Source organism: Nilaparvata lugens, chromosome 7 (genome assembly GCF_014356525.2).
Source record: "Nilaparvata lugens isolate BPH chromosome 7, ASM1435652v1, whole genome shotgun sequence".
In the NCBI taxonomy this organism is placed as follows: Eukaryota; Metazoa; Arthropoda; class Insecta; order Hemiptera; family Delphacidae; genus Nilaparvata; species Nilaparvata lugens.
In genome coordinates this window covers 63,188,560-63,209,804 of record NC_052510.1, presented here as the reverse complement: position 1 = coordinate 63,209,804, position 21,245 = coordinate 63,188,560, and the positions used below count along the sequence as shown (strand labels likewise).

The window sequence follows — 21,245 nt, the reverse complement described above, 5'->3', positions numbered from 1 at the left end:
TCGGGATTTAGCTTAGTACTAGACTTTAAACAGCTGGAGTCAGAAAATTGGCTTTCCAAACGGGGCGTGTAGTCGCAGTCATTGTCATAGTCACGTTTGAATTAAATTTCGAAAAACTAGAAGAATGAACACAAAATAAAATAAATAGAAAATAGTGTAAAGTTTCAGCTACAACTTTGAATTATTTAGGAATGACTAATTACGTCAAGGAAAAACGTTTCCAATTATAGAAATGAAAAAATAAAAACTACGACTACTGTTATAAAGCTCCGACTACGCCCCGTTTTGGAAAGCCAATTTTCTGACTCCAACTGTTTAAAGTCTAGGACTTGGTTAAATCCCGAGCTCGGAAACCGGCCCTTAGGCTAGACGCACACCAATTAGTTGAGATAAGACAAGACATGATCAGACACGTTCAGTCACAATACTTCACATAATTGCTTATGAAGACTTGTCTAATTACAATGACTAATCAGTGTGTGTTGCGTCATAAGCAACTATGTGAATTATTGTGTCTGATCATGTCTTGTCTTGTATTGTCTTAGGCTAGGCACACACCAGTTAGTCAAGACAAGACATGATCAGACACAATAATTCACATAGTTGCTTATGACGCAACACACACTGATTAGTCATTGCAGTTAGATATATCTTCATAAGCAACTATGTGAAGTATTGTGTTTGATCATGTCTTGTCTTGTATTGACTAATTGGTGTGCGCCTAGCCTAACCGATCAATTGCAGTTGAATGATGTTAATTAAGAGTTTAGACAGTGACTGACCAATAGCGATGCCGAAGAAGATGCTCATAGTGACGTAGGCCGAGTAGGTGTGGCAGAAGGGGGTCATGGTGACGGCTATGGTGCTGATCACCAGACTGATGTTGTTGAGCAGCATGCTGTTGACCCAGGGAAAGTCGGCCACCCATCCACACACCACACGGCCCACTGTGTTCGTGATGCCGATTATCGACAGCAGGAATGACGCGTCGCCTGGTGCTACTCCCTACACAAAATCACACAAAACATCAGCTAACTAAAAAGTACAACAACAACAGAGAAACATGAACAAAAATACTGAACTATTTATTGTGAGAACCAGATTAGTTTTAAATTCTTTTTGATACATGAAAAAATCGCAGCTCTTCAATCTTCTCTCACCTTATCAAAAGGCTATTCTCCATAGATACAAAAGGCTTGTGCATTTCAAAATTAAATCTATTACACAAAGCTAATATCCTAATACAATTTAAAAATTAAAACTTTGCTTTTTAAAGCTTTAATAGATCGTGCATTTAAAAATTGAATCTATTACAGAAACCTAATAGTAGCCTAATACCATTTTGAACTTGTATTAGTTCATTCAGCATTAGTTCTTCAATTATTATTCAAATTAATTTTATTGCCTAAGAATAATACACAATATATTAGAAAGAAAATCAATTAAAAGTACATAAGATAATAATAATAATGATCAAGTTTCTTAGAGTTAGTTGACGTTACCAGCAAAACCTTATTGGTTTCTGTGTTGGTGACGAGTAACAAAACAAATTGAGAATTAGAATTTATTGTATATTGTACAGTACTTCTTCTTCTTCTTCTTCTTCTCAATCTCCCCACCTAATCCTAGGTCTACCTCGTCCTCTCACACCATCCAAAACCAAATCCTGCACTCTCCAAAGTCCAACATAATCCTCCTCCCGTCGCTGTACATGCCCAAACCACCTATCCTTGTCTCTTGCATTTTCTTTCCCAGTGGTCCAACTTTTACAGTACCTCTAATCAATACATTTCTCATTTTATTGTAAAGTACTTACAAACTTTTACAGTGCCTCTAATCAATTCATTTCTTATTTTATTGTAAAGTACTTACTATCTAGATTTATCGCTCGAATACAGCATTTAAGATAGTCCTTTTTAATTTCAAGCGCTAAAGTTGATCATACTTTAATCACCCTAGGACACCAAACTATGGGAGAAGCACTAATCTGACAATTCCCCGATCAACAGACTGTGGCGAGGAGTAAACTAAACAAAACTAAACCATAGTAAGATCGTTATATATACGTTATAATGGCAAATGGCAGTGTTTGATTAACATTGATGCTGCTATCCTTGTCTATCATTCGACAAAGCAGATAGCGCTATCCTTTTCTTACTCCGCAATGTTACCAAATCGTTTTACAACAATGTAGAAATGTAATTAATAAAATATTTAATTTCAATTACAACCATGGTCCTGAACCAAAAAATAAAACGATAGAATTTGACAATATATTTGTGTTTTTATTTCATTATGGAACGGTTCTATAACATTGACAGTGACTCCGTCGAATTGTTATTATAAAGTCATTGAAAAATATATTTTCTTGACGAACCAAATATGATAATTATTTAAAACAAAAATGAACAGTTAATATTGAATCAGATTTACCGGCATCAGCTTTTGATTTTTCTATCACAAAATATATATCAAACAATATTTCAAACCAGAAACCACAACCACAACACCAGATATAGGAATCACCAATGTTGCAAGGAAGGCACTATACCAGAGACATTTCAATCATTTAGCACCAAAATTATAAAATCTACTTCCTGCATTTAAAAATTGAATCTATTACAGAAACCTAATAGTAGCCTAATACCATTTTGAACTTGTATTAGTTCATTCAGCATTAGTTCTTCAATTATTATTCAAATTAATTTTATTGCCTAAGAATAATACACAATATATTAGAAAGAAAATCAATTAAAAGTACATAAGATAATAATAATGATCAAGTTTCTTAGAGTTAGTTGACGTTACCAGCAAAACCTTATTGGTTTCTGTGTTGGTGACGAGTAACAAAACAAATTGAGAATTAGAATTTATTGTATATTGTACAGTACTTCTTCTTCTTCTTCTTCTCAATCTCCCCACCTAATCCTAGGTCTACCTCGTCCTCTCACACCATCCAAAACCAAATCCTGTCCAACATAATCCTCCTCCCGTCGCTGTACATGCCCAAACCACCTATCCTTGTCTCTTGCATTTTCTTTCCCAGTGGTCCAACTTTTACAGTACCTCTAATCAATACATTTCTCATTTTATTGTAAAGTACTTACAAACTTTTACAGTGCCTCTAATCAATACATTTCTTATTTTATTGTAAAGTACTTACTATCTAGATTTATCGCTCGAATACAGCATTTAAGATAGTCCTTTTTAATTTCAAGCGCTAAAGTTGATCATACTTTAATCACCCTAGGACACCAAATTATGGGAGAAGCACTAATCTGACAATTCCCCGATCAACAGACTGTGGCGAGGAGTAAACTAAACAAAACTAAACCATAGTAAGATCGTTATATATACGTTATAATGGCAAATGGCAGTGTTTGATTAACATTGATGCTGCTATCCTTGTCTATCATTCGACAAAGCAGATAGCGCTATCCTTTTCTTACTCCGCAATGTTACCAAATCGTTTTACAACAATGTAGAAATGTAATTAATAAAATATTTAATTTCAATTACAACCATGGTCCTGTACCAAAAAATAAAACGATAGAATTTGACAATATATTTGTGTTTTTATTTCATTATGGAACGGTTCTATAACATTGACAGTGACTCCGTCGAATTGTTATTATAAAGTCATTGAAAAATATATTTTCTTGACGAACCAAATATAATAATTATTTAAAACAAAAATGAACAGTTAATATTAAATCAGATTTACCGGCATCAGCTTTTGATTTTTCTATCACAAAATATATATCAAACAATATTTCAAACCAGAAACCACAACCACAACACCAGATACAGGAATCACCAATGTTGCAAGGAAGGCACTATACCAGAGACATTTCAATCATTTAGCACCAAAATTATATAATCTACTTCCTGCAAACTTTAAACAAATTAATCATCCTAGAAAGTTCAAATCAATAGTACACAATTGGTTGATGAGCAAAGGAAGACAGAACATAGAAAACATTATTTCAAACAACAACTAACCACCTAATGACTTACTGAACACTAACTTAATAATACGCACAAAAAACTAACAACACCTACTTTAGAACATGGTACGCCATAGTGGAGTAGGTCAATTTCCACACAGAAAACACTAAACAAGTAGAGGACACGTTATAAGAATATTTTGTAACTAACTATTGTATTTAATTGTAATTTATCTAATATTTTGTGTAATTGATGTTGTAGTTTTATTTTTTTTTGGGAAATAAACATTCATTTATTATTTATTTATATTGCAAGGTCTTGCAAGATTCATTGCATACTAACACTACATTTTTATCAGAACAAACGAGAAAATTAACTTATTCATAACAGAGAATAAATTAATATGTGTAGCTATCCTCTATAGAAGGCATAAAATAAAACCAAAAATTTATGAACAGTTTTATTAACATTTATAGACAAGGCAGACGATCATCAACGCTGTTCACATATTTTTCTCCACTGCCATTACAACGTGGACGGTGGACCTCACTATACCTTCCAAACTACCCATCCACACACTGGCACTGGTCGACATTGGCCTTCATTGGGCCAAAATGTGGATGCGGCATTAGACATTGGATTACATACAAGTGCAGTCAATACTACAATTCAACAAAATGCAAACATGGATATAAAAGAAGACATTTTTACACATTCATGTACTCATCAACAGAATAAAATCTCTTTTCCAGCAAATATTTCTTAACCTCAAGTTGGAATTTATTTCTGTGTATTTTAGATATTTCAATCCGATGGGGAAGCTTACTGAGAAATGTTATTCCTTAATAAAAAATTATTTTCTGAGAAATGAATGATATCAGATATCTCACAAATAAGAACTGATCAATAGGCTAAACGGCCCACGCAAGTGTATACAGCGGGATCCTAAACAATGTATACACACTTTGACAGTGAATCTTGGTAAGGGTATGATCATATTGGATCAATGTATGTATTGCATTGGATGTAGGTGCAAGTGCACGTCAGATCTTGCATGAACCAAAAAGCAAAATCTGGAAAGAGCCATTGAAACACATTGTGACTTGTTTGTAGCTGCTCACACTGAACGTAGCCAGCAAATGCACGCGTTTATTTATTTCGAAGGCAACTCTTTATGTGTATTTTAGCCCAGGTGATAATGAAGGGATGAATGACAATGCCGCTCAAACGCTTCCATTTGTTCAGTGTAGTGTTCCTATTACTCTTTCCAGATTTCGTTTCTCATCTCATGCATTACCAATCGTGCACTTGCATTCAGTACTATCATACCCTAACACACAGGCAGTTGTTACAGTTTGCATGCGGGCTACTCACGTCACACTACCTGTTGACGAGACATCTAACTAAAATACCAAAAGTAAGGCACAATTCACACAGAACGGACGCCAGAGAGAAGCGCACACCATATATTGCCATTTTAATTCCATTCTATTTAATTCAACTGTTTTATCCGTTCTCATATTGAACAAGAGGCGAGGAACTAGCGTCTGGCGTGCCTGCTCTTGTACGCCACAGGATACGGCAAAGAGACATGGCGAGGGCAAGAAAGTGACCGCCCTCCGTTTTTGTGAGAATCGGGACTTACTTTTGGTTCGATGTCTCGTCAACAGGTAGTGTGGCATGAGTAACCCGCATCAAACATGAGTAACAGCTGCCAACACATTCACTGTCAAAGATTAAATACATTTTTTTGTAGTGAGATTTCATGTTATTAAGTCAGTGGAAATAATAAAACTTTAGAGTTGCCGATTTTCATATTTACAACGCCTTCAATTCAATTTATTTACAGCCAAGAATACAAATTGTAAAACAAGGCAGAGTCTGAATATTATAGTCAAAAAAAATGTTGTTAGAGTAGGCACATGAATAGTTGATATCAGAACAGCTTCTATAATAGATAGCTCGATTCAAATCATCCCGGTATATCTGATATAATATCAATTATTGTTCATTCTTGTTAAAAATTATCTAATATATTTCATAATGAAAACACTAATATATTTCACTCGTTACGAAAAGATATTTTCAAGTTATTTAAAAATGAATCTCCATCATTGAGATCAAATTATTTTCACTTTTTATATAGTTGAGAAGTTGATTTAGTGGTAATTATTCATATTAAATAAAAATTGAATGAAAAGGACTAAGAAATTGTCAAAAACCATACATTTATTGAAAGTTAGAAAGACCGGTTTCGGTTTCGGTTATTACACCATTGTCAATCTCTGATAAACTAGATTAAACTAGATAAAAAACTAGAAAACTAGATAAAACTAGTTTATCAGATGCATGTTAGAAGACGGACAATGACTAGAAATGCTGATTCGCATGGATACAATACTAGAAATAGAGGAGACTATGCTTCACTGTATCACAGAACAGCTCTTTTTGAGAAAAAACCTACATATATAGGCCTTAAATTTATTAGAAAGCTTCCTACTCACTTGAAAAATTGTGAAGATGTTAATGTTTTTGAGAAGGGATTAAAAAGTTTTTTGATGCTTGGAGTATTCTATACCACAGAAGAGTTTGTGTGTAGAGAGGGTTCCTTTGTGTGATTGTTTTCTTCTTTTTTTGTAATACTGTATGTATTATAGATTTTTGACAACTCCTATACTCTGATTAGAGTCTCTGGAAAGCTTTAAAAAACAAACAAACAAACAAATTGACAATAGTGTAATAACCGAAACCGGTCTTTCTAAGTATCAATAAATCTGTGGTTTTTGACAATTTCTTAGTCTTTTTCATTCAATATGAATAATTACCACAATATCAACTTCTCAACTACACAACAAATTAAATAAAAATACTGATAAATTGTCAAAAATCACAGATTTTATTGAAAGTTAGAAAGAACGGTTTCGGTTGTTACAACACCATTGTCAATCTCTGATAAACTAAAACTAAATAAAAGAGCAGCAGAATTTATACTAGTAGGCGAGTACTGCTATTGGTCAAGGGCATGAACGCCTGCCATTGGCCCAGATAGACAGTTTCTGTAATACCGTTAAGTGGGAGGAGACTGTCTAGCTGGGCCAATGGCAGGCGTTCATGCCCTTGACCAATAGCAGTACTCGCCTACTAGTATAAATTCTGCTGCTCTTGTATTTAGTTTTAGTTTATCAGAAATTGACAATGGTGTAAAACAAGCGAAACCGGTCTTTCTAACTATCAATAAAATCTGTGGTTTTTGACAATTTCTTAGTCTTTTTATTTTGTTAGGTTTATATTTGAAGGAGAGATGATCACATCACACCTTTTTATCGGACACTGCAGAGGCTGAAGCTCAAGGAAAGAAGACAATATTTCTTGTTGTGCCTGGTCTATCAACTCCTTATTGAGAGCAGAGGTCCACAGTACCTGAAGGAGAGGTTTGTTTACTCTCCTTGCACAAGTCCGTTCCAAGTCGAGCACTCGGCAGCATGACTATTTCCTGCAGATTATCTACTAACTAAGCGTATAACGCTTATTTCACTGTTACAGCTTTGCGACTCTGAAACAGTCTTCCGACTGATGTTATATTCTCGCCGACCAGAAAAAATTACTTCGAGTACTGCTTTATACTCTTGAAAATATCGCGCCGGTATAAACCCTACTCCGCCATTCACTATTTTGTCCAACTTGAGGTCCTTCAATTCGACGTCGGAACGTGAATAGGTTTATTGTGGGCGGGGCTAATACTGTCGGAAGTCTGGTGAACTGTGCAACTGACTTGGCCGACCACGCAAGGTCAGCCGCCTATTTCAATTTCAATTTTATTGATGTCATGCATTGTACAATAATACAATATTGACACAAGTCAAATACATAGTGACAATGGTAAATTACATTGTAAAGAATATTAAGATATTTAAATAACAAGAAATAATTCAATTCGCTGCCAAGATGGCAAGAATCACATCATTTTAAAAATGTCTCAATTCAAAAAAATCCATTATACTGTAAAAGGATATTCTGGTTCGATTTGGATCGTGAGTGGGGATGTTTGACTAACCAGCCGGAGCGTAAGTGGGGAAAGATCCAAAATAGTTGGAGCAAATTGTCAGATATGCTGATATAAATGGCCCGCTTTAGAGTTTCTGCAAGTGAAATGAACATAATTTTTAGTAATATCTTTGGGACAACAGTAACATGGCCAGTAGTAGGGACAGATTACCTCCTGTGTCTTGTTCAGATGTCAACCTGTCATGAATAATATCAAAATAGGAACCATATCATAAATCATAGCCATAATACTAGAATAAGAGAACGTTACAACCAAGAAGTACCAAGGATGAATACAGCATTTGGGCAAAGATCACTAGGATATTTAGGGTCTACAATATCTAATAGAATACCATTAGAAATCAAAGGTGAGGAAAATTTCAATAGCTTCAAAAGAAAAATTAGACATTGGTTATTCAGTATTGGGATACAAAATAGTGAGGAACTAATAGTAAGTAGGATTTAGATTTAAGTAGTATTCTTTTTAAATGAGGTAATTTTATAGGTAGAAAATAGTACCTCGGTTTAGTATCTTTGTACTAGGTGATGCTTAGGGTAATAGATATAGTTTTAGATTTTTGGAATTTTTGTATTAACTGTTGTAGCATAAATTAGTATTAATTTGATGATAACCTCGACACATATATTATATAGTAAAATATCACTTTCTAAACCCTGAATATTGTTATATTAAAAAATATGTAATATAATGTAATGTATGTATGAATTTATGAATAAACTCCTCTGGATGTGTCGTCCAACATCCAGAGAAATTATGATTATTAATAGAGATTAAAATAAAGTGAATGAAAAGAAACATTGTGAATGAATTAATATAAAAATGACTGACCTCAGTTTTGGACCACATCTCTTCGCAGTTGTTGTTACGACTGCCGCCAATGGTCGACTGCGACGAGAGACGCAGATGCAACGATTTCCGCATCTCGCCGTTCGAGTTCATATTGCCAGTGCCGCCTCTCGACACCTACGTCAAACCATAACCATTCAATCATCATTCACAACTACACAACTTTCAGAAGAGTACCACAGGCTCACGTCCAAAACGGTCCCAATTCTAATTTATACAACAGTCCAAATGTAGCTATAGTGAGGTCCACATTATAATGGCAGTGGTTGAATAGCAATGCTATTGCTCAACAAAGCGGATAGCGTTATCTCTTTCTCGCTTTGCTCTGTTGCCAGATCGTCTTTTTACAATGTAGAATTAATCATTATTCAACAAAATATTTTATCTTAATCATGAAAATTCATTATTCAATTATTTAAAAATATAACTTCTTGCTTAATGAAATATAATATTGATTATTTTAAACGAGAATGAACAGTTAATATTACATCAATAGACCTGTATCAGCTACCGTCTATAGGAAGCATTGACAAGACAGAGGTACGGCAACGTTTCTCTCTTATTTTTCTCCACTGCCATTATAACGTGGACCTCACAATAGGTTATGTGTCACTTCCACATTATACAATTACACACTTCTATTTACAATTCAAAACAAACAAAAACATTTTAAAATTAAAAAACCTTTCTGAATACATCCGTCAATAGATGTCACAATTTCGTAAAGAGGCTAGATGAGACCCTCAACTCATGAGGATCTTGAATTAAATCTATCAAAATACAGTTTCCAAGAACAGTGAAGCAATAAGAGCCAAGCCAGATAAGGCGTTTCTCAGACGAGACGGCAGATGGCTGATTGGGTTGGCGTTCGGGAATCAGCTGATATTTTGACCAATCGGAGAGCTTCCTGCCCTGCCGACTCATCTGAAAAACGTCTCATGTGGCTTGGTTCCAAATGAACAGGTTGTTGTTATCAAGGTAGATCGACTATGAAAGAGTGCAAATTTGAAAAAAAAAATGATATTCTTCAACTGGATTTATTGAGAACTTCCTATTTAGAGTTACTACTATGACAAGGTAGGAAGTTTATAGCTTCCATTCAAAGCTATTTAGGTAATTTAGAGACTTTTAAGAACAGATAAAATAAACTGATAAAAGTACAAATTCAACAAATAACAGGAGTTCCTAATGTAAGTTCCACCTCGCCTGAATAATTTCATTTAAACCGTCAATGGACTTTACGACTGTCATACTTCAGCCGGGAACAACTAAATAAGAAAATATGATGCAGATGAAGGAAAAAACTTTGAAATTAATGAGATTTTTCACTTCATAATTATATACTTTTGAGGTTATGAAAACTTGAATTCAAGTTTGCCACATAAATTCATTTTGTACAAAACTTGTATTAACTTGAAGTTAACACCCCTTTAGGATTTGGACCTTCAAGGATAAAATATAAACGCAACTTACCTTGATAGCCTGCAACGAGGGCTTGTACCGTTCACCGGCACTAGTTTTGCGAATGCGGTCGAAGAAGGGCACCGACCCATTCTTGGGCAAGTTGACGTGGGTGGTGAACGCCGGCTGGCTGGCGTTGCGGGGTATACCACCCCCTTTGCCCCCTTCGGCCCCCGGCGGCCCCGCTACGTGCGGCGAGGACACGCCCACAGGCGGCGGTCCGGTCGCCGATTCTTTGCGCACACGCTTCACCACGGTCACCTGCGAAACAACAGCAAAAACAATTATTACAAATTAAATAAAAAGACTAGAAAATGGTATTATATTAAATTTATTTGATATGAATAATTACCACAACATAAACTTTTCAACTACACAAAAAGTGAAATTATTACATAGTTAAAAAAATCATCAACTATCTATAAAGTGAGTTGTAAAGTCAGCACCTGATTTTGTTGCTATCCTTGTCTATCATTCAACAAAGCATAGAGCACTATACTTTTCTAGCTCCGCAATGTTGCCAGATCGTTTTTTAACAATGAAGACACAATTAATTTACAAAATATCTAATCTCAATCATGAAAAGATATTATCAAAACATTGAAAAATGCATTTTCTTGCCGAATAAAATATAATAAATTATTTCAAACAAGAACGAACAGTACATATTATACAATAATAATATCGAGTGACCTGGCTGGCTCAAGTCTGGTGTCAGAGTTTTCAGGTCGCAAAATTGATCAATTTCAGTGTGATTAGTTCTTGTGGCATTTAATCACGGTTAAAATTCAGCAGGGTTTTGTGCAACCGAGCCTTAGAAACGTTCATTATACAGAAATTTTCTATGACTGAGCCATCTTTCTCAACTGATGATTCGTAGTCATGCTGTGAATTTTCAACCGTCGAGACCACAGAGTATGTAGTGAGAACGAACGGAGGCAACAGGATATAAGATTTCAATCCGGTTGCCTCTGTTCGTTCTCACTACATACTCTGTGGTCTCGACGGTTGAAAATTCAAACTACACATCCCTACGGTTCAGTCACCAGTTGAAAAAGACGGCACAGCATCAAAAATTCCAGTCCATCTATTTTATTTATTACTGGCCGTCAGGCTCGCTTCGCTCGCCATACCCGTTTAGTCTGGACCCCCGACTGGATTGTCCAAGAATGAGATTAGCAGGCTCGCTTCGCTCGCCTGCATTTTATCATGTTAGGACAATCCAGTCGGGGTCCAGACTAAACGGATATGGCGAGCGAAGCGAGCATGACGGCTAGTAATATAATATTCCCAGGATTGAAGTAGCAGTGCCCAATCAATTTTTCCGCGATAATGCATTTAAATCTTCAATTTGGTGCCAACCTAACAAAGTCAACTCAACTAATGCCAACCTGACAAAATTATTATTTAGTTGCCAGTTAACAACTGTTTCGAAGAGGTACTCTATCTAGATTATAGTTCTATAGTAACATATGATATGGAAATTTCAATTATAATTAAGAGATTGGGAGGAGAAGAATATACATGCTAAAAGACGAACTTTAACCCTTAGAGTTAAAATATTGCCAAACGATTTCTTAGTGCGCCTCTAAAGGGTCAACTGAACATACCTACCAAATTTGAACGTTTTTGGTCCGGTAGATTTTTAGTTATGCGAGTGAGTGAGTGAGTGAGTGAGTGAGTCAGTCAGTCAGTCAGTCAGTGAGTGAGTGCCATTTTGCTTTTATATATATAGATTAATTACAACATTTTCACATGAAATCACTTGATAGAGCAAAGCTCTAGTGATGTATGAAACGTCAACTTATTATAAATGAAAACAATGAATTTTATAAATTTGTATTATGGTTTTGTGAATAAAAAGGTATTTGATTTGATTTGAATGAAGAATGAATGAATAGATGATACATATTAACTTAGAGAGATGCCGTTTTTTCGATAACTTCGGGTCGAAGTTTAGGGGGACCCGGGGATGTAATAGAACTACATAATTTTTATTATTTGTCATGAATTTTCACAATGAATAGATAAATTGCTGACGACGGTGAAAATTCATGACAAGTAAAATTATGGATAAAATGAGAGGCTCTAGTCAGTCGGTTACGAGGACGGGACCTGGAGCTATCTACTGCAGATAATCGGGCCCGGCTCTACCCTTCTTTTCCGAGACACCATTTTCCTGGTTCAGTGAGTTCAGTGAGCTAATATTATCAATTTTATTATTATATATTATTCATCTTTTTTTATTGAAGGCAAATCCTGTAATTATTCTATTGTTTGTTTAAAAAGTTTTCTCAATATTATTTTTATTTAAGTTTCCAGTTTCATTTTGAGTTACAATTTGATTAAATCGATTACTTAGTTCTCCAAAATATAACTGTTTTGTTTATTATTTTAAAATATAGTTCCTTTCTCATGAGTTATAGAGTTAGATCAATTTAACCTCTCGCAAGCCAAGCGATTTCCCCTATTATAAATTGTTACCATAATGTCTAGGGTTGTTCTCACAACCTTATAATACCATCACAATACCATACATAATATAACCCCAATATATTCCAATTATAAATACCCCATTACACTCCTCAATTTTATATGGGCAAATATTCAAGAGACTATATTTAAGACTTTCTTTGAAACGATCATGTGTAGCACTGTCTTGAATTCTACGTGGCAAAGCATTGAACAATTTTTATCCCCATGTAATATGTGCCTTTCTCAAGTAATGTGGGTCCATGATTTGGGTAGATGAGACCTCTAAAACGTGTACTATATACATGCGTCACCCGTCCCTGACCAAAAAGATTTATATTCCTACAAACAAAGAGAGTTACTTCTAATGTTTGAATAGCCGGTGCATTAAAAAGGTTGTGTTCCTTAAATACAAGAACATCTATTAGAAAGGCCAAAAACTCTTATCAAAGCTTTCTTTTGAAACCTGAAAACAGCTTCAAACTCAGTTGTCTTAAACTTTCTTACACTTAGTGTAAGTTTCTAAGTGTTTTTGAATCTATCTGTTTTGTGTTTTCTGTTTATATTAGTATTACTGAACTAAAATTTTTGTATAAATTATAACTATAATTTTTGTATAGTATTTAAAACCACAGAAGTAGCCACTCACCTCTTCCTTGTCCTTGTCAACGTCTGCCTCACTCTTGGCTGGCTTTGTTTGGCTTTTGTCGTCCTTTTTCAACTCTGTGGTCGACCCAGAACTAGAGTTGCCACTCGAGCCGCTCTGGTCGGGCGCCTTCGCTTCTGTGATGGTTGGCAGAACTGCCATTGTTGGCACAGGTGTGATCGGCGTGCCGGGCACCTGCAAAGTCAGCCATTTTAGAAATTTATCATAAATTTGTGAACTGTTCAGAATATAGTTTGTGTATTAATACACTGCTACATAGCCCGAACACCAAGGTCTATAAATACAGGTTATAACACTCGTGTTCCTTATGAAGCGGCCATTTTATGAGGTCTCTATGGCGGTACCAATCCAATTCAATTTGCTCGTTACAGAATTATGCATGTCAAAAACAATTCAGATAATATGTGAATACAGGTTTTCATTTTTTTAATAATGTAATTTCAATTATTCATTTATTTATTATTAAAAATTGTTCTTATTCTTGTAACTTAAGGATTATGATTCATAAGGCATTGGGACAAGACAGAAATATGCGAGGCCAACTTCAAAAAGAGTTTCAAATTCCCGATCAATTAAATCTAAAAATCAACAATTCAGATCCTAGTTGGAATCTAAATATTATTATTCTGTCGGAAAAATTTATTTTACAATTCAAAGCCAATCAATATCCGTTGAACAATATAACAAAATAACACATCATGTTGTTCAATCTATAATGATAGCAGCTGATAAATTTGAAAATTGGTAAACTAGAACCCCATAAAATGGGGATTTTGTAATGCATCACGGGATTGTGTCATGACCTGTATTTATAGACCTTGCCGAACATAATATGAAAGTAACATCAATATGATACAGAAATTTCAGAATAAAGTAATTAAGGAATATGGTCAACGCTCCTTGGACCATCAGAAACAATGACTTGCATAGAGATCTACACAATCCATTGATGTCCAGTGAGATAAGTCGATGCGGCATGAGTCGAGACTCCATCATCATGTCAACCCTGAGGCAAGCCAACTTCTACAGAACGAAGATCTTACCAGGAGGAGGCTGAAGAGAAGGAAGCCTTTTTAACTAGTTTGAAATCAATTTTTTATTAAATAAAAATACTTAGAAATTGTCAAAAACCACAGATTTATTGATACTTAGAAAAGTATCTAAATATCTATAAGTATCAATAAATCTGTGGTTTTTGAAAATTTCTTGATATTTTTATATTTTTTTTCAATATGAATAATTACCACAATATCAACTTCTCAACTACACAAAAAGTCAATTTGTGATAGTGTACGCAGACTATAATTTTTAGTGCTCTCATAATCTCAGAACTAATTGGGCCATCAAAGGATGAACTGAAGTTTTATAGTTTTTCATAGTAAAAGATTTATAGTGAAATTAAAATTAATGGTTAGTCTCTGAGACTAGTTTTAATGACAATCAACATAAAAAAGTTTACGACGATCTGAAACGGCCTCACAGTTTGTATGCGGGCTTCTCAGGCCACACTAGCCACAAGCCACGTTCTCACTGTTTTACATTCACTGTTAATTAGTTTATACATTTTTTATACATTTATTGAGAGTGAACGTAAACACACCTAAATAACGTGCAGCTATCTATCAATAGGAAAGATAAGTGGCGCGACTTTTGTCCCTTCCACGTCACTCCCATGTAGGTGAATGATCCACAGAAGAGACGTGACGCAGACGGTCACTTCCTCGCCCGCGCCACGTCTCTTTGCCGTCTCTTGAGGCATACAAGAACACCACTTAGGCCCGCCGCAAAGTAGACCCACACTAATCCACGAAAAGCAACCCACACCGTGGGATGTTTTGTAAACCATTGCTAGGCTTCTCCAGACATCTGTGTAATGATACTAATACCGGGTGCTTCAAAAAAATGTATACACACTTTGAACTTTCATAGAAAATTTATTTACCGTTCTACAAAGTTAAATTTCAGGAAAATAGAAAGCTGAAAGTCCAATGTAAATGAAACATAAATAGCAAATGTTAATACTGTTCAAATTGGTGACCTGCAGCATCAATACAATTCTGAGTACGAGTCACCACTGATTCTGTACATCGTATCAAAACGTCCAATGAGATTTCTCTACACACTGCTTGAATCTCATTCCAAAGAATGTCTAGGTTACGTGGTTTACGTTTGTACACCTCATCTTTTACTGTGTGTTTCCCCACAAGAAGGGATCCAGTGGTGTAAGGTCTGGAGAGCGTACTGGAAACTCGATTGGCCCCCTGCGTCCTATCCACTGGCCTGGCAAATTTTGATCCAGGTAAGCTCGTACGTCCCTGTGACAGTGCGGCGGGGCACCATCTTGTTGGAGATAAAACTTATCATTACCGTATAATGCACGAATGGCAGGAAATATGGAATCAGCAAGCATTGTTAGGTAATTAATACCAGTTACAGTGCCTTCCATTCGAAAAGGTCCTAGGTCGACCTGAATGCCCTTTATGCACATCACACACTGTTCCAAGAACTTCAAATTAGTCTCATATATGCGTGTAATTGTTAATTGTAATTGTTAACATTGAAGGTGGTTCTGTATCATACTCCCTTCTTCACAGTCTTTGAACTTCATTTACATTCTCAAATTTCCAGTAACACTTAATAACCTGCTTACGTTCTTCAAAACTCAAACGTAAGTCCGCCATGTTGATATTACAAATTCCAACTAACAATATAACATAGAGGGACGATTATGCTGCCACCTGGCGAAGAAATATAACATTAGCCTTGTAGAGCGGTAAAACTACGATTGTTTAAAGTGTGTATAAATTTTTTTGAAGCACCCGGTACATGCAATGAATAATCCACTTGTCAGCTGATTGATTATGAATAATTCTATAGCAATGGTTTACAAAACATCCCACGGCGTGGGTTGCTTTTCGTGGATTCGCGAGGGTCTACTTTGCGGCGGGCCTTACTCCCTGACTTGTTTTATGCCTAGTCCACACTATCACCAAGTCGCTGGCCAAACTAGTAAGCTTGGCCACGTTGGCCTTGTCATGCACACTGCAATGTGACCATTTGTGGATGCTCGGCTGGCCACTCGCCTTCGCTCGACAAAAATTGCAGCTATGCCAAGCGAAGGCCAGTGAATGCGAGCGCTGGCAAACCACCCATCCACACTCTCATGATCATCGTCATTTGTACGCTCTTGACGAGTATGGATGCGGCATGAAATGAGAACAAACAAAAAAAAACCATGTTGAAAGGAATTAGAAGGGCCACTGAAAACTCCCGTCAGCATTACATACGCCACGTGTGGTGCCATCCTCACGTCACGTCTCTACCCGACGTCCTTTCTGTGTAAATTGGGCTTCAGGACCAAGCCACACCCCACACAAAGCGTTTTCAGACGAGTCGGCAAGGCAGGAAGCTCTCCGATTGGCTGATTGGGTTGGCGTTCGGTACGGCAGGACGGTGTTGAATGTTTTTGTTGACTGTGGAATGTTTATTAACACGTCACGTCTCTACCCGACGTTATTTCTATGTAAATTGGGCTTCAGGACCAAGCCACACCCCACACAAAGCGTTTTCAGACGAGTCGGCAAGGCAGGAAGCTCTCCGATTGGCTGATTGGGTTGGCGTTCGGTACGGCTTGACTGTGGAATGTTGATTGACATTGATTGATTGAAAATGCCAACTTACCAGCTGATCGAGATTGAAGCTAGAGTGCACGCCAGGGTCGATGTTGATGGGCATTTTCATGCGCTTCTCCTGGCTGCCATCTGGCAACTGCACTATGAAGTAGGAACCCCCAATTGAGCCTCTCTCCATCTGGAATCGCTTCTCGTCGGCCATACGAAGCAGCAGTGGCTTACAGCTGGGGCCTTTCGGGAACTCCAGTGGCCGCATCATTGCTCCAAACACCTGAAAAATTAACATTCACTTCACTAAAAAATCTGGTGTGGCTCACTCACGCAACTTTCCTTGCCGTTATGAAAATTGATGAACTGACGCTAGTGTTCACGCGCATCTCAAGTCTACTATTCAAAGATCTAAGCCAGCTGTTGAACAATAGCGCTGTAGACATACGAGGTCCACTAAATATCCACTAAATTAGTTATTCATTACAATAATATTACGTTCAGATCCTATTTGTTCAGCAATCTTTGTCCACAGATTCCTTTAAACATCACGACGATATCTTCTGTCTCCCATATCCCACAATGGAACATGCTCTTGAACCAAACTTATCAACTTTTCATTGTTCATAGTTTAAAACTTTATAAAACAGAACAAGTTCAAAAAACAAAAACAGACAAGACTGTGAAACAATTTTGAGGTTAGGATGATGTTGTCTCAGCTCGACTTCGGCCGGAAAGAGCTGGAAAATCCCATTCAATTCGGATCGAAAACTTGATCGGCCGGAGACGGCCGTGCATGGACGTATGAGCCTGTTGCAATGGACGAGCATCTACAGCTTTCTTTGTTGGGGGATCGTTCGGACGAGTTCGGTAGTTTTCGGCCGATGCTAGTTCGGACGAAATCGGTTCTAGTGGACTGCCCACCTAAACACCACCAGAGTTGAGTCTCATGTGGTGATAGTCGACGGTTCATGTTATAACTCACTGCGCTTATATCATTTCCACTGCTTTTATAACGCGAATTTTACTATATAATAAAATCTGGCCTTGCTTATACTTAAACTACTCATATATGGAGAATCTTAAGGTCGAGCCACGCTGTACTCTATTGGCTGAAGTCTATTGTAATCTATCTAATCTGACTATAGTGGACAATCACGATAACTCACGGCACAGTTGAGTATCAAGCCAGCCAGTATGAGGTTGGCGCCCTTCCAGTCGAAGTTGTCCAGTAGCAGAGTGGCGAGCGGTGCGAAGGCAAATGTGCCCACTCCCGAGCCACACACGGCGATGCCCGTTGCCAGCGACCGCTTTGTCTCAAAGTAGTAGCCCACACACACCACCGCCGGTAGGTAGATCAGTCCGAAACCAATACCTGTATACAATAAATATATAATATTAGTCTCCCAGTACAAAGACTTGAACAACACAATGAGGTGTGGACAGAAGTTTTTCTCGTCAGCGAATCAACTATATCATTTTGTCGTTTGGAAGAAATGCCTGTTGAATCATTCCGCATTATAATTATTGCCAATAAATAAATTAATAGAAGAATAGATAGATGCATAAACTAACTCTACATAACACTGGACTGTTAATTTCAAATAAAGGTTGAAAACAGTTTTGAGCGAATGCCTATTGTTTACACCTGAATTGTATCTATTGTCTTTGAATAAATAAATAAATGAATCAATGATGCAACTTAAGGCGGCGAAATTGATTTAATATAAAACTCCTTAAAAAATTCAAAAGCGAACCATTTGAAGAATGCTGCATTATACTAAAAAAAATTAAGGAAGATTCAAAAATATATTTTTGGTGATTTGCTTTTCAACGAATGCCATGTGCAGCTGCTGACCTCACAAAAATACTTTCCAGTCTAAACAGCAATTGAGAAGACAAACAGAAGATTCCTAAAACAATCGGAAGATCGATGACTGACATAAGGCAGAAGCCTGCTTGCTTGCATTAGAATAGACTAAACTTCTGGCATTTATCATAATTTATCTTGGTTTTCAAAAATTGAATTACGTAAGATGACTAGCATTAAAAACAGATAATTCCAATATATTCTGGAGCAGAAGGAGTTTGTGGCAAACGTTTGCTTATTCTTCCTATTATTGTGAAACTTGATTCAATGCATAGTATAGAAAAAGTCTGATTTCTTTGGAACTCCATGTTAAAATAAATCATAGGAATGTGATAATACTAATACATTACTACTAATATACCATAGATAGAATTTAGCATGCCACTAAGGTTTAGAGAAGATACCTCAAGGTATAGGGCATTTATGATGCAAATTTCACTGTTAGTTCAAGCCGATTACTGTCGGATATTCGATTATTAGGGCAGAAAAAACAAAAAAATGCTCTATTTTACCAAGGGATATCATCTTAGGGCCAAGCCACATGAAGCGTTTATCAGACCAGTCGGCAGGGCAGGAAGCTCTCCGATTGGCTGAAAACGCCTGGGAAAACGCTTCCCGTGTGGCTTGGCCCTTACTGGGTTGTTGGGGTGAGAGAATATGATCGGCACAGTGGAAGAGACTACCAGCTTCACGAAAAAGAACCACGTGGGCTATCGGCTAGAGTTAAGAGTGAAATTTGGAACAAAACGCCCTTTATGTTACAAATAATGTGAACAATAAAATTGATTTGATTAGATTTTGTTCCATTTGGACAAAATGAGAGGTATCTCCTCATGTTATATTTTCTCTATGATGCTAATTAATGCCGTTTGCACAGTGAAAGCTTAAACTAAGTTGAATCAGCTGACGATTTATTTAATCTCAACTTGACATAGATTTGATCCATTGATTTAAACTGGCACATCACAAACGGCCCTTAATCCCAAGTTAATAAAACAATAGAGGAATTCTAGCATAAGATAGATATCCCATGGTATAGGCCGATTATGTTTCAAATTTCGAGCCGATTTTTGTTAACTCAAGCCGATTACTGTCGACAACTCTCTATTACTGTTTTGGCCGGGTATGAAAGGCACAGTATGAGAGACTATCAGCGTCACATAGCTTTAAAAAACTACTACGACTATCGGCTTGAGTTAACAGTGAAATTTGGAACATAGATGCCCTATAGCATGAGATATCTTCATATACTATATTTTGTCTATGATAAAACTGACCTCCAATGACTCCGTAGGTAACCATGAGAATTTCGACGGAAGGCGAGAATGTGCTGAGAACGAAAGCCACACATGATATGATGCTGCCCGTTATGCACACTGTCCTACAGCCGTACTTGTTAGTCAGCGCGCTCACCACCGGACCTACAATCAACACAAAACACATCAATCAATCAATATTCTTCAATAAAATCATTACAATGATCTATAATAATATATTATATCATAGTCTGGAAGAGGAAAACTAATGGTTTTATATTGAAACAAGCCAAGTCACAGACAGCTGTCTTCAGTTGAAGACCATACGTGAGCGACCCCTTCATTTCTAATGAGGCCAGATTTCTTGAGGTGCGTACAGATTTTCGCGCCGCGAACATGAGCAATTCACTTTTAATCAGCTGATGCCAAGCTTTTTATATCTGTATCTTACCGTTTCTGTAAAAATACAGATATAATCATGTTATTAATATTACGATGTATATTAGTATCTTATGCTATCCAACATTCTAGAGATACACCATCCCTCATCACAAGCTTTGCTTAAAGAGGGATGCAACAATATTATTTAATATGATATTTTATATTCATTATTTTATAAAGAATTTGTATTCTATGTTTGTAAGTATGAATTGTATATTAATTTTTTGTTGACATTAATAAATTGAATTGAATTGAAATTGAATTGAAACGCCCTATACCATGGGATATCTACTTACGCTATTGTTTCTCTATGCTTGTACTCTGTTATGTATGTGTTCTAATATTTTGACGTGATCTTATGAATCTATAAATGTTTCATGGATCGAGAAATAAATATATCTATCTATCTAAGGGTGTGATCACATTGAATGCGTATATGAGCAAGTTCACGTCAGATATTGCATGAGCCAATAAAACAAAATCTGGAAAGAGCGAGCCGTTGAACCATGTTGTGACTTGCATGTAGCTACTCACACTGAACCCAACCATTAATACACATAACCTTTTGGACATCTTTAACATAAAAATTTTAAAGGAA

The 21,245-nt window shown here is 36.4% G+C and overlaps 1 protein-coding gene across 1 annotated transcript in view; it reads right to left on the bottom strand.

Annotated features, from left to right (window-relative positions):
* Positions 1–21,245, bottom strand: part of LOC111058380 (monocarboxylate transporter 12) — a 119,594-nt gene that overhangs the window by 10,983 nt on the left and 87,366 nt on the right. Inside the window, exons 3-9 of the mRNA XM_039432018.1 lie at positions 20,228–20,371; positions 18,250–18,455; positions 17,142–17,363; positions 13,443–13,634; positions 10,334–10,582; positions 8,789–8,977; positions 783–1,005 (exon numbers count right to left, since the gene is read on the bottom strand). Of these exons, the coding sequence (XP_039287952.1) occupies positions 783–1,005; positions 8,789–8,977; positions 10,334–10,582; positions 13,443–13,634; positions 17,142–17,363; positions 18,250–18,455; positions 20,228–20,371 (1,425 nt within the window). The remainder of the gene's footprint in view (positions 1–782; positions 1,006–8,788; positions 8,978–10,333; positions 10,583–13,442; positions 13,635–17,141; positions 17,364–18,249; positions 18,456–20,227; positions 20,372–21,245) is intronic.